General features: G+C 30.5%; 2 protein-coding genes across 2 annotated transcripts in view; one reads left to right on the forward strand and one right to left on the reverse strand.

Annotated features, from left to right (window-relative positions):
- The window catches only part of LOC134694670 (uncharacterized), a 52,163-nt gene extending 51,903 nt beyond the window's left edge, over window positions 1-260 (reverse strand). Inside the window, exon 1 of the mRNA XM_063555714.1 lies at window positions 192-260. Coding sequence (XP_063411784.1) covers window positions 192-223 — 32 coding nt within the window. The 5' untranslated portion in view covers window positions 224-260. The remainder of the gene's footprint in view (window positions 1-191) is intronic.
- A 2,531-nt stretch (window positions 261-2,791) lies between these two features.
- Window positions 2,792-11,914, forward strand: LOC134695433 (uncharacterized). The gene is made up of 4 exons (XM_063556681.1): window positions 2,792-2,929; window positions 6,755-6,874; window positions 7,606-7,784; window positions 10,320-11,914. Exons 1-4 carry the CDS (start codon window positions 2,881-2,883, stop codon window positions 10,398-10,400), a joined length of 429 nt encoding a protein of 142 aa, XP_063412751.1. The 5' UTR covers window positions 2,792-2,880; the 3' UTR covers window positions 10,401-11,914.
- The last annotated feature ends 2,162 nt before the right edge of the window (window positions 11,915-14,076 follow it).

Raw genomic sequence — 14,076 nt, forward strand, 5'->3', positions numbered from 1 at the left:
AAAAGTATATTTAAACAAAACGCATTTGACTAACGAACAATATATATAATTTGTATATGAAATATTTTCAAACAAAAATTTAATGTTTAGTTGTCTCCTAATCAGACAAAGTTAATATGATTTTGTTTTTTTTTGTTGTTTTTTTAATCACAAACACGTTTTAATCTGTAATAAATAAATAAATAGCTTACCCCATATTATAAACGGTGTTATTTGATCTCATTTGCTTTTATCATGTGCACATTATATAGATGTCTGACCGTCTGAACCGAATATCAAAATTTCAAAAAACTATAGAACTTTAAACATATTGGCGTAGGTAACGATAAAAAATTGCTTTTATAATTATATTGGAAAAACGTCTCATTTTCAAGTGTCATTTTCACGCCCAAATTATTTTATAATCAAGTAAGGAATGTTTTTCAAGCGCTCAAACGATGATATAATCACATCATGATTATTACTGCGGCGAAGTTGATTTTGCCGTGTAAACTCATTTTGCTAGATTGAAGTACTAAACGTCAAATAATTATATTATATAGAAATATTGACGGACAATTTATGTTAGTAATAGTCCTTGCCTTTTGGGGTATTGCTATTTGCAAAGACGATTAATACAATGATACCAATTCAATCACGTCGACGTTCCCCTGAAGGAACAAAATGCGTACAAACCGATAACCACTATCGGATTAAAAATCACATACCGTGCAACTTTAATGTTCCATGTAGATAATACAAATAGTTTGATCGAATTCCATGCACACTGGTCAAATTGAAATTTTGAATTAATTGATGTTGAAAAACCAATGCATCAATCCCTCTCTTTAGCTTTCCTGACCCTCGCGTCCGTTTTCCAATAACTTTTACAAAACTCATCCCCTCAGAAAATACCAAGCCAACTGTATCAAATTTGATCACATTCACCTGGGGTATTTAGTTGAAAAACGTTGCCGGGTTTTCCCGTTTGTATAAAATCTCGTGGTGTGTATTGCTCATACTTGTTTTTCTATGTATAATTTTTCTCTGTCTTTAGCAAAACCGCAAAAAAGGTAAGGACAACCAATCAGATAAAGAGTTTACTTACGATTTCGGCTTAGTTTGACTTACTTAAAGATCATTTCTTGTAAAAAAAAAAATTGCAATTTCAAGTCGATCTCTCTTTTTATACCAATATATTAATGACGTCGCAAGACTGACTTGACAATTTTGACGCTATATATACTTGGACATTTTCTTTACAAAAGCGAATTGGCGCTATTTTTTCTGAAAAAATATTGCATCGTACCTATACTCGACCGATTTTTTCAAATAAATACCATAAGATGAAAAGATGAATCAAAAATGATTATAAGGCAATTCATTTCGTAAGGATCGTTCCTATTTTCTGATCTGTGATGAGGTGATAGGAAATGCATTTTTTTCCCAATTTCATTTTTAATAGAATATCAAACGTTTCTAAAAAAAATCTTGGTATTTATTTCATAAGTTTAGCAATATTAATGATTTTATTTGAAATTATTTCCTAAGATTGAACTTACTTTTCTCCAATATCTTTATTTGTCTGTGCGAGTTTTCAGACTATTTGAAAGGCTCTTTCTCTATCCTTTTAGCACTTATGGTTTTATTTTACAAATAAGTAGTTATATAATTGTTTAAAACTTATAAGACCATTGCACCTGCGATTCTAATTTATAAAGGTGTTTTATATTTGCGTGAAAACTTTTGTCCTTAAGAAATGATCCCTAGCTCATCTCCCCTTTTCTCCCTGTCTTTAAAATGTCTACTCCTAATGTGTGGGTTTTTTTAAAATCTGAGTGGCTATTTTGATTCAGCAAACTTTTTTGGAATGAACATTTCCCGGCATCATTTTAGCTGTCTAGACGGAATAGTGTGTTCATATAAAAGACGCCGCCGTGTAGAAGAGTTAGAAGACTCATTTGTATGAACTCAGTTATAGTTTGTATGTTTTAAATATGTTAATTATGTTTTATAAATGCACGTTTTCTACTTATATTACATATTTCATCTAAGAAATGGAAAACAATAACGTTTGGACATAATGGCTAGACATGCTATTTATCTAAATTCTGCTTCATGAAAAAGTTTTTTTTTACATTTGAAACTTTGAAAATGTTAATCTTTATCTGAACTTTCTTGTCTGAGTCGTCTGAAAAATGAAGTGCACAGTCGTTTGAGGAGTGGCCCCCTTTTTTTTTTTTTTTTAAATTTATTTGTCTTTTCAATGCGATTTAACAATATTAGTGAAAAAGAAATTTCCCTCTATCCTTATGATCCTTATATTATGGATAGAGGGGGAAATCATTTTTCACTAATATTGTTAAATCGCATTGAAAAGACTTTGAAAACCTCAAATAAGTAAAATTAAGTTAAAACTGGGACTATTTTGATATAAGTTGAGATATATGAAAAAAATATTTTCAAATAAAATATTTAAAAAAAAAAAAGAGAAAAAAGGGGGTGTCCATTCCACAAACGCTGTGAACCTGATGAACATTTTTGTCTTTTTGTCAGAAAATATTTTCAAATAAAATATTAAAAATAAGAAACTATTTTCAAATAAAATATTTAAAAAAAAACCAGAATAAAGGGGGTCCACTCCACAAAATTCCGTGAACCTGATGAATTTTTTTATCCTTTTGACAGATGAGCTAAAGAATAGGGTGCCAACAAAGCAACATTTATTTACATCATATTTTCGTATTTAACAAATCCTAAGACAAAATAATGATTATATAGGTACGTAGTGGTGCGTTACTATTACCTTAAACAGAATTGGTTTACACTACTTCCGGTTACCTGTTACAGGTATTTCTATTTACAGTTTTAAAAGAGAATACCTTATGACCAACAATACAAATGGCAAACCTTTATGTGTTAATTGTCTTTTTAGGACTACCAGCATTCAGTAAGTTAAACAGACACCTGTCTATAAATATGAATAAAGTATTTAAATGATCTTAAAATGATAAAATGTGTCTTGAATGTCTCATAAATGGCGTCTTCCAACAATCAGGAAATACATTTCGGATTTGTGAATAACACTGCTGGTCGAGGACCAGATACGTAAAAAGGTTTTAACTAACATCACTTTTCAGGTGACTTGACATAACGCAACTATATTAGGATCTCTAGTTGCTGATTGCAATAATCATGATAATGGTATGGTCCAATTTGTTGACAATACTGTTGCCAGTATTGCGAGATATTTAAAGATAATTGTCAATGTTCCTGAACATATGAGTATTAGGACCATACACTTACAGTCATGACCATATGGGATATACTCGTATCATATGGTCCATCCATACACGTATGGTCCGGGTTATTATTTTTTTTAAAACTACTTCTAAACTCTACATAATGACATATGGTATGACAGTTTTTTTTTAAAAGACGCTATCATATGAATCCGGGTCCGTCCACCCTGATTCTGGTTCGCCCTAGTTTCTGTTCGCCCTAATCCCTGTTTGCCTGGAATCTGTTCCGCCTGATTTTATTATTTAGTATAGTGTTCAGGGGCGGATCCAGACATTTAAAAAAGGGGGGGTGGGGTTCCTAACCCAGGACAAAAGGGGGGGTGGGTTCCAATTACATGTCCCCATTCAAATGCACTGATCGTCCAAAAAAAGGGGGGGTTCCAACCTCCAGAACCCCCCCCTCCCCTTTCTGGATCCGCGCCTCGTGTTGCATTGTGTGTATATAATTGAATTGAATTCAATGTTTTATTAAAGTCTCATCTCTCAACAAGTACAATCAATCTTTGGCTTTCATTTTATTAAGTGTTATCTTACAATGTACATTCTATACAGAATTATGAATTATGAGAGCCATTCTATACAGAATTATGAATTATGAGAGCCATTCTATACAGAATTATAAGAGACTATTATATAAATTTTCTACGTCTTTTTAAAATCAAATGACAGGTTTTGGCACACACACGTATCATATTAACATCAACATTCATTATCATCTGAAGTATTAAAATTTTCATTAAAAGTTCCAGCAACATAATATAAATGGTTTCTAAAATCGTCATAAAGAGGACAGCTTAATAAAACATGCGCTTCAGCTTCAATAAAATTAATGTGTTCAGTCTACAATTTCGCCGAATATATATGATGTTTCTGACATGTTATGTTTCGCTCGTGTATGTAACAATCATGACAATGTTTTAAATTTTAAAGAGAGAAATTTATGTATAACTGAAAAATTAATACACCAGGGTTTTTGATATCACAAACTAGTCAAAACGTTTACTAAATTTTATCATCGGTATAAGAACATCATTCGTAAATAAAGCTCAACATGCAGACTTCTTATACGTTCAGGTATTTCACATCCAATTTTTTATGGAAATATTCTTTATAAAGCACAAAGGTGTCAGTATTCACCTCAGAAAGTAACAAAACCTTTGAATAGACTTATTAAGAAGGGATATAGTGACGATACTGTTGTCAGGTCATTAAAGATTGCATATTTTGGCGTTAATATTGATTCACTTATAGGGTCTTTACGTCGGAACTAAACACATTTATTAAAAAAACAGTTGTTGGCATGACACAGGTTATGTTCTTATATGTTATATAACATATATGTTATGAGGGTATGATACTAAACCCCTAACGGGAAGGATTGTTGCCTGATGTTCATTTGATGAAATCATAATCTTTCAGTCAGTTTAATTGAAGTCTGGAGCTGGCATGTCAGTTAACTGCTAGTAGTCTGTTGTTAATTATGTATTATTGTCATTTTGTTTATTTTCTTTGGTTACATCTTCTGACATCAGACTCGGACTTCTCTTCAACTGAATTTTAATGTGCGTATTGTTATGCGTTTATTTTTCTACATTGGTTAGAGGTATAGGGGGAGGGTTGAGATCTCACAAACATGTTTAACCCCGCCGCATTTTTGCGCCTGTCCCAAGTCAGGAGCCTCTGGCCTTTGTTAGTCTTGTATTATTTTTATATTAGTTTCTTGTGTACAATTTGGAAATTAGTATGGCGTTCATTATCACTGAACTAGTATATATTTGTTTAGGGGCCAGCTGAAGGACGCCTCCGGGTGCGGGAATTTCTCGCTACATTGAAGACCTGTTGGTGACCTTCTGCTGTTGTTTTTTATTTGGTCGGGTTGTTGTCTCTTTGACACATTCCCCATTTCCATTCTCAATTTTATAACAAGATCAATTCGGAACTGTACTTTGCACACATTTATTTCCTAAACGAATATTTCAAAGTACTAAATAGAATTACTATTAGTGAAACAAATACCAAAAACACAGTCACACTGCTGTACATTAATCACTTGTCATCAGTGTTTTTACCCAACCTTTTTTTTAATTTTTTATATTTCAAACTGAATTTTACCCATCCAAGCTGACTATTTTATTTAAGATAAGATAAATACGTTTATTGCAATAAGCACAATTATGCTATAGCACATTTAAATAACAACGTTATCATGTGTAAGCAACATGAATTTATGTTAATACATAGGTATAAGAAAATGCAGAGAACAGTCATAATTAACAATATGAACATTTTTGTTGATATTTGAGAAAAATGTTATTCTCATTATTAATCCATCAAAGACAATTTATATAACAATCAGTGATTTCAAAAAGGACACCTAATCAGCAATCATAATTCAATCAACAGTAATTAAAAGTAATTATAAAATAAAGTGTAACAAAGCAGCCAAGAATTTGATTAAATTAATATAAATTTGGCAAATATTCTGTATTTAACTTTTAATAGATATACATTAATTTTAATATATATATATATATTTCGTTCATTGATGTAACATATACATACATCATAAATGAATATAGGGCGATATAGATCTGGATACCCAACCATATAGGTTATTTTCATAATTATATTATAATAAAAAGACTACCTAAATAAAAAAAATAGAAGTTCAAATAGTTAATTTTACTAACTTGTCAAAACTATAATAAACAAATTTTATACCAATGGTCACTACCAATTTGTTATTATGAGTGAATGGCAATATGTCAACTTAAAAAAATAATTTCCAAAAATTTCTTAATGAACTGTTACACAAGAAAGTCACTGGAAAGTAACATAGCTTATTTAAGTTGTCTTGTGAATAATGGTGTATTGTAGTCATGTTACGATATTTGAAATCTAGAGCTTCTTAAAAACATTGTAGACATATCGAAATGGCCCTAGACCTCGGTATCACTGTACGCAGCTACAAAAAGACTAGCTTGTGCACAATAAAGACTTGTAAATGCAAAAAAGCTAAGATACTGCTAGAAGTAAATGTCACTCAAAGCCTAAATGCAAGAATGTTATTAGCAATGAAAAGTTACTTTGGCATCAATATTTATTTGTAAGTAGTATTTGAAAAATATAAAAAATAATACATTGTCATATAGGTCGGCCCGTTAATAACCAAACATGTATTATATGAGTATATGCATATGGTCATGACCATACGCATATGGTCCAAATACTCATACATGTATGGTCCAGAACATATATTTTTAGGAAGCAGTATTGCTGATCAATAACAACAAGTTAGTTACTCTTTCTATGAAGGGATTCAGCAAATCAAAACAACATTTGCCTATTAGAATACCATTAATAGTTTGTAACTTTTTAACTTTAAAAATTTAATTCTTTGATTTGAGACAAAGTATAAAACCCCCTATAGTTTTATCAATGAAGTTATTAAAGGCAATTGATTTAATTTGTAGGTATAGCATTAGAGTGTTATGTATGTGAGGCACAGAACAGCAACAAGGATAAATGTGTAAAAACAACAATCCAGTGTAGGCAGGAGGAAGATACGTGTAGAACACAGATTAAATGGCAGCGTAAGTATACACATCAATCTGTGGTTCATCTCCATTAGACCAAACTAAGTGAAGCGCAAGAAATATTATCACATTTAAGGAGTGAAAAAAAATCTCAGTTCAAATAAACCAAAGCATTTAGAAAAAGATCAATAAGGATTGCATGGTTAATAATAATCTAACAAACCATAATTTATCGGCATACCATGCAGTTTTTATTTTCATACAAGCTTTATATTTCACCTTGACATTTTAATAATGTAATTAAAAAAGAAAAAAGGAAAGATATTTTTTCAACATTTAAAATTTCACTAGAGTTTAGGTTTTTCAGGACATATCCATCCTTTGGCCAGGCATATATATTGTACCTAACTTTTTTCTTTCATAAGGAAAACACAGGTGGATTTTTGTAAAGTCATTTGGAATATCTGCTCTAAATTTGTGTAAAAATTCTTTGAATATAATTAAATTCCCCTAATAATTATAGGGGAAAAATACATAATTTTGTTTATCTTTAGTAAAGAAATATCGATAGGTATTGTGTTAATGAAAATTCATACAAATAATCTTCAAACATAATCAAGCCAAATGTCATTTTGAAAAAGAGACAAAAATGCATCTTTTTCGTGATATGTCATAAATTAACATCTAAAAAATATAAATTCTTGTGGGCAATGTAATTATCTCCCCTGTAAATGCATTGAATATCCTTAACCTGTTATGCTCATGTTATATTTGTTCCATTTTCACAGAGCCTTTGTTTTGGCAGCCAAGGAGTGAAAGATATCATTACATATCTAAAACCTGTGATACATCAACCCACTGTCAGCAGGAGAGCGTTGGTCTAGGCGTCAGATGTATGAAGGATTGGTATAGAGATTGGACATGTGTAGAATGTTGTCAAGGGGATCGATGTAATTACTACACAACTGTAAGTTTAAACAATCTTTGTCTCATGTTATCTAGTATGTGAAGTCAAAATAAGGGATAACTTTGTTGTATTTAATGCTTGGCATGAATGTAAAGGATAGGTTTCAAATTCGGTTTACATAGAGTTCATCTGAATAAAAATCAGGGTCTGTCAACTATCAACATGAATAAATGGGAATACAAAACCCATTTTGAACGTATGTGTTGAAGGTCAGTAATAACATTTATTATACTTCACGTTAAAATGCCATATTTTGATTGGCTAATACGAGGGTGTCATTTTACTCTATCACATAGCTGAGAGGGTGACAATTTTTTTGAATGTTACCCTCTCGTCTAAACCAATCAAAAATCGACAATTTAAAGGACAATGGATTGAATTTACATCAAGTAGCTCTATAGATGAATACAATGCTTAAGTTTTACGTTCTGGATCAAATTTTATTATTTAACTGTCAAAATAAAAAAAAAACATCTTGTTGTTTATTTCTAATACTCGTAACGTTGTTATGTACGTGACGTCATAGAAAATCCTTTTGAAATAAAATTAATCTGTAAAAGACAAAAATGGTAGGACGTTCAGTATAATAAATTAAATAACACATAGCTGAGAGGGTGATAGAGCAGATTGGTACCCCTTGAAAAAGCATTGTCAACCTTGGCTTCGCCGCGGTTGACAATGTTTTCTCGGGGTATTAATCTGCTCTATCACCCTCTCAGCTATGTGTTATTTATATAGTGTTATCAGTAAAGTAGTTGCATTGCATCTATTAGACCATGAATGAGCTAAGCTGAAATTTTTGGAATATGATGTTTAGGCCACACCAATTTGATTCCTTGTTCGACGGACCCGCCTGCACCTATTTTTTCAAAACAGATTTTTTTTTTATATTCCCGCTTCCCGCATCCGGAAATGTAATCATGTCCATTTCCCGCACCGTTGACGGTTGTTTTTGTAAATATTATAAAAAGATATCAACTTTGTTTTAAAATCACAGTCTAACCTGTATATAACGACTTTTAACATAAAATCACCCCACCACAAGGTGTAAATATCTGTGAAAATATTTGCTTCAGCATGAAACCAATTTATCGAAAGAGGGAGTGCTCCGATATAAATTTATAACAGCGCGGAAATACCTGTAAAGAACAAACAATTGGTTTCTTTCCCCCTTACTTATGTTCCCTATCAAAACATGTTCGCTGTTAGAATAAAGTACAAAGAAATTCTGAAGGATTTGCCTTCAACTGTAATTATATTGTATGCTGGCGAAACAAAACTATCTATAGCCACTGCATGTTTATGAACCTGTCCTGATTGATTCAGGGGCCTGTCGTTCAGCAGTTATCGTTTGTTGATGTTGTTCATAATTTGGTATTTTCCTGTTTGGATAATTAAATTAGACCGTTGGTTTTCCTGTTCGAATTGTGTACGCTAATAATTTTGGGGTCCTTTATAGCTTGCTGTTTGGTCTGTATCAAAGCCCTGTGTAAAAGGCCGTACTTCGACCTGTGTTTGTTATTATCAGGTTGAGAACAAACCTCCCTCAGATAAAGGGTCATTTTATTGATGTAGAAAAGAAAACAGAAATACCAAGGATTTGTATAGTTCTTCTATACAAAACCTTTAAAAACTTAGAATTTTGTACTCAAAAAGAGGAGAGTTGCATCATATTTTAAACAACTTTTTCTAAAAGAGGGGTCCACTTATTTTGAAAAATATTAAACTGTTAAAGTAAATGTGTTAACATGGTTAAAGTCCAGGAATATTACAAAATTCTTGGACATGCTTTGACCATTTAATACCAGATAGATATATAGTTCTTTGAGAAAATATGAGCTCTTTTATACAAACAAATATATTATAACTTATATTTATCCCTCATAAAACATGTAAAAGGGATGTTTATAATATTAAGGGGTTGCCCCCAAACTGATTATGACTTGAATGGAGAATTGTCTCATTGTCAGTCACACACACATAGACCAGATGTAACTATTTCTTGGTGAACAGGGAAAAAATACATCAGAAATTAAAGAAATGTCAACTTTCAAGTGATAAATCAAGTTTTAATATTGTCAAAATCTACTTATTAATGTTTACAAAAAAAATTATAATCGCTCGCCTTTACTTTTCAAGCTTCGCCTAAAAAATTTGCAAATTAAATATTTTTTTATTAAAATTTTCAAATCGCTTGTTCGCCACATATTTTGGAGTCCAAAAAAAATCCGTAGAACAAGAAATTAAATTGGTGTGGCCTTACAAAATTTTATTTACATAGTATTTTAATACATCATCATGGAGCAGCACCAACTAAGATTAGCCTTGTATTCAGGTCATATTCGGGTAGCATTATTTTGCTAGTTAATGTATATCTGTAAAAGGCAGTGTACTGAACTAAATAAGACATGTGTTTAAAGAATTATTTTTTTATTGGGAAAGGAATAAAAGTAATTGTATGGTCAATCAAAGAATCATTGATATTTCTAAAGATTTGACTTATTTTAATGCCTGTTTTTTTTATTTTTTAAATAGCTTGGAGCAGGAACCACACAGATCAGCCTTATATTACTGGTATCGATGATTGTTGTACAGTTTTTCATCAGACACAGATAATAGATATCAAATTACATCAATGTAAACATTTATTTAGAGAAATACATATTTTTCATTTGGACATATAATCTGGTCATTGCATACATGTGTAAAAAGGAGTAGGTCCGGTAAGGACCGATTTTGGCTTCAAATTTCAGGTTCATCTGACGAAAGATTTTGACCATTTTTTAAACACTTAAGTGTCTATTTCATTTAAATCAATTAGTTGATGTGAAAGATTTTAACTGATTTTGTCATTCAAAACGACCCGATTCAAGCTCAAATATGAAAAATCTACCAAATATGCTGAAAAATGTAACTTTTCAGATGGTTTTCGTCAAAAATGAAAGTGGCCGCATCCGTGTTCATCCTCATTCTTTATATATGTTATGCAATATCATAAAATACAACTTACATTTTAATATTAAGGATGAACACGAATGCAGCCACTTTCATTTCACAAGAAAACCGTCTAAAATTTAACTAAAATGCTAGAATTGTAAAGATTTCAGTAATTTAGCTTGACATAATGGTGCTAGTACCTGATATATGCGCATTGTATTGTCAAAAACAGCCCATATTCATGTAGCAGAATCATTCTACTGTACAATAACTAACTAAAAGTTTACATTTTAACAATTTTGTAAAACTGCTATATTTTAGGGCCAAAAAGGGGTCTTACTGGACCTACTCCTTTGTTCCTGCAGAAATTTTGATCAGCTTATTGGTTTCGTTCCAGGGAATGTAATTAATCATGATTGTTTAAGCTCATATAGATATGTTGACAATTGACCAATACCAGCTCCTGGGGCCTCTTATCATAAAGATAGCACACTACACTACTCATGTTGAATCTATGTAATTCATTTCAATCACTTTTCAAGTTCAACACCTTGCAATGTGCTTAGCAATTTAGAAAACTTTAAAATGAATTACATGTAATAAGATTGATAAATATGAAAAAAAATAGATTATCATATGGACACTTTCTGAACATCTGTAATGCAGACTAAATTAAGAGAAGTAATTATGAATGTAAACCAGTATCAAAATGAAGTGCCATATGACACAATAGTTATTTTTATTATAAATTTGGATATTAACATAACAAAGCTTTCAAAATATTTGATGAACCAAGTGTTTGAATTGTTTGTAAATAGTCTGTTCATTACTGTATATTATTTCACTTAAAATTGTACAGGTTCACAGTTGTTTTATTTTCCATTAAAAATTTTGCTGATGAATGTGCACAAAGACACATTTTTACAAATTAACATTTTTTTTACAAATCTTGAACATAGTTATAAGAATTTTCATGGATTGTGTACTTCATGCAAATGATTTTGTTTAAAAAAAAATCTGATTCATTTGAAAATGTAAGTTTATATTTGTAAATTTGATTAGGAATACTTAAGGTGGTATGGGAGTCTAAAATAAGAATGATAGAATTAGTTCAAACTTTGCCAAAACGTAGTATCTATTGATATATAATGAAATATATAATAAAAAAGATAGGTCACCGGGCATTTTTTAAAGCTATAGGACGCGACAAAATGACACATTGATAGAATTGTTAAATACTAAAGGAAAAGATAGCTTTCAGACAATGTTTTGAGAATTTCAAAAGAAAAGATAGGATCACTTTAAGTTTTTTTCGTCTAAAATACAAAATAGGAGAATTCCATGTAGAATCCTTCAGAAAATGCACTATTTAGAGTTACCTTCCTTTAAAATGTCAATTTAAAAAAAAATTGAAAAAAAACCAAAAATAATCAACATTTGCAAAATATAAATATTTATAAGTTATATTCTTATAAATTGGTTCTTTTAAATGAAAATTCATATTAAATATCTGCATTCCTGCATCAAATTTTGCTGACTTGATAAAAAATCTGGACCTTTGGTTAACTGTTTTTTGCTAAAGACAACCTCACCACCTTAACATTCAATTATTTTCACACTATTTTACATGTATAACAATGATTATTGAATTATGAACTGTGTGCCTGGAAATCATTCAGCTAAATAATGTATAAAATTTAAAGATTAATAACATACATACATATTATGTTTTGTTTATATATATTTGTGTCTCCAAGATCTGTAAATATTAGGTATTTCTTCATATTTTAGTTGTTACCTATATTTTATAGAACACATAAATAGATCTGTAAGCTTAGATTTAATGTATTGTAACAATTGTTCAGCTATATATTTTATTTTGATGATGATCTATATGGCAATACAAACATTAACCAAAAAGGAAGTAAAATTTGGAAAAATTGTGCATTGGTAGAAAATTTCAATTATTTGTTTAATATTTCTATTTGGAATGGTTCATAAAGATTGAAGCTGTTTTAATCAACCGTAACAGAATGAGAGTTTTGTTGTTGGTTGAAACTTAAACCTTGTTTAAGAAGTTTTCAATATAGCTTGGTTTTAACTTATTTACTAATTATTTTATTATAATATGTAATATTATTATGTTTCCATATTACTTTTAAATTGACATTTTAAAACTTTAGAAATAATTGATTTACATTCTATTTTTATATCTATGCAACACTGTATATAGGCTGTAATCATTCCATTATGTTCATACAATTTTTTTGTATAAAATATTTTAATAAACTTTCTGAATAATTTGTTTTCCAAAAGAATTTTTATTAGTCCTCTGTGTTATTAATATGCTTTAGTCCCGTCAGCTGACTATATTTGTTTTGTAGTCCATAAAATGTATTTATCCTAAAACATTAAAAATTAAATTTTAAAATAAATATGGTATGATTGCCAATGAGACAAGTCTCTACCATAGACCAAATGACAAAGATGTTAGCAGCTATAGGTCAGTATTCAGTCCTTCAACAATAAGCAAAACCCATACAGTATAGTCAGCTGTAAAAGGCACAGAAATGCAAAAAATAAACAATTAAAACCAGAAATCTGACATGCTTATTTATGAACAAAATAATGAACCAACAGCAAATTTGATATACAACAACAAAAAATCAATTCAAAAATAATAAAATTAGACCACTGAACCATGAAAATATGGTCAAATGCAACCTACCAGATTGACATGTACTCCCTACAGACATTTCATACACCATATATAGTTGATCTACTGTTTATTGACCCTATCATATTTCTTTAACCTTGATCACAGATCCATGAAATTAGCTTTAGGTCCAGGTCAGGTCAACCATAGATGGTATTACATCTATGGGTCAACCCTGTCCAACAGATATGTAGATGTTGGACCAATATACCAAATATTGTAATCCTTTTACATTTTCTCATAATAAGTGAGAAATTCACTCAACACAATGCCTGATAGTATCCAATTATTTGTGAAATCATTGTTAACTGAGCTATTTTTAAGCTGAATAGACCTGTAAACCAGAAGCTTTTTAATTATCTCCCTTATTGCACAGATAGGAATATAAAATCATTGTTAACTAAGCTATCTCAAAGACAACTGAATAGACCTGTAAACCAGAAGCGTTTTAATTATCTCCCTTATTACACAGATAGGAATATAAAATCATTGTTAACTAAGCTACCTTTAGACAACTAAAGAGACCTGTAAACTAGAAGCTGTTTAATTATCTCCCTTATTACACAGATAGGAATATAGGGGTAAATTCAGTAAATAAATATACGTCATCAGGGACCGCCCATTTAGGGGAGAGCTTTC

This window comes from Mytilus trossulus, chromosome 13, assembly GCF_036588685.1.
Source record: "Mytilus trossulus isolate FHL-02 chromosome 13, PNRI_Mtr1.1.1.hap1, whole genome shotgun sequence".
Classification (NCBI taxonomy): Eukaryota; Metazoa; Mollusca; class Bivalvia; order Mytilida; family Mytilidae; genus Mytilus; species Mytilus trossulus.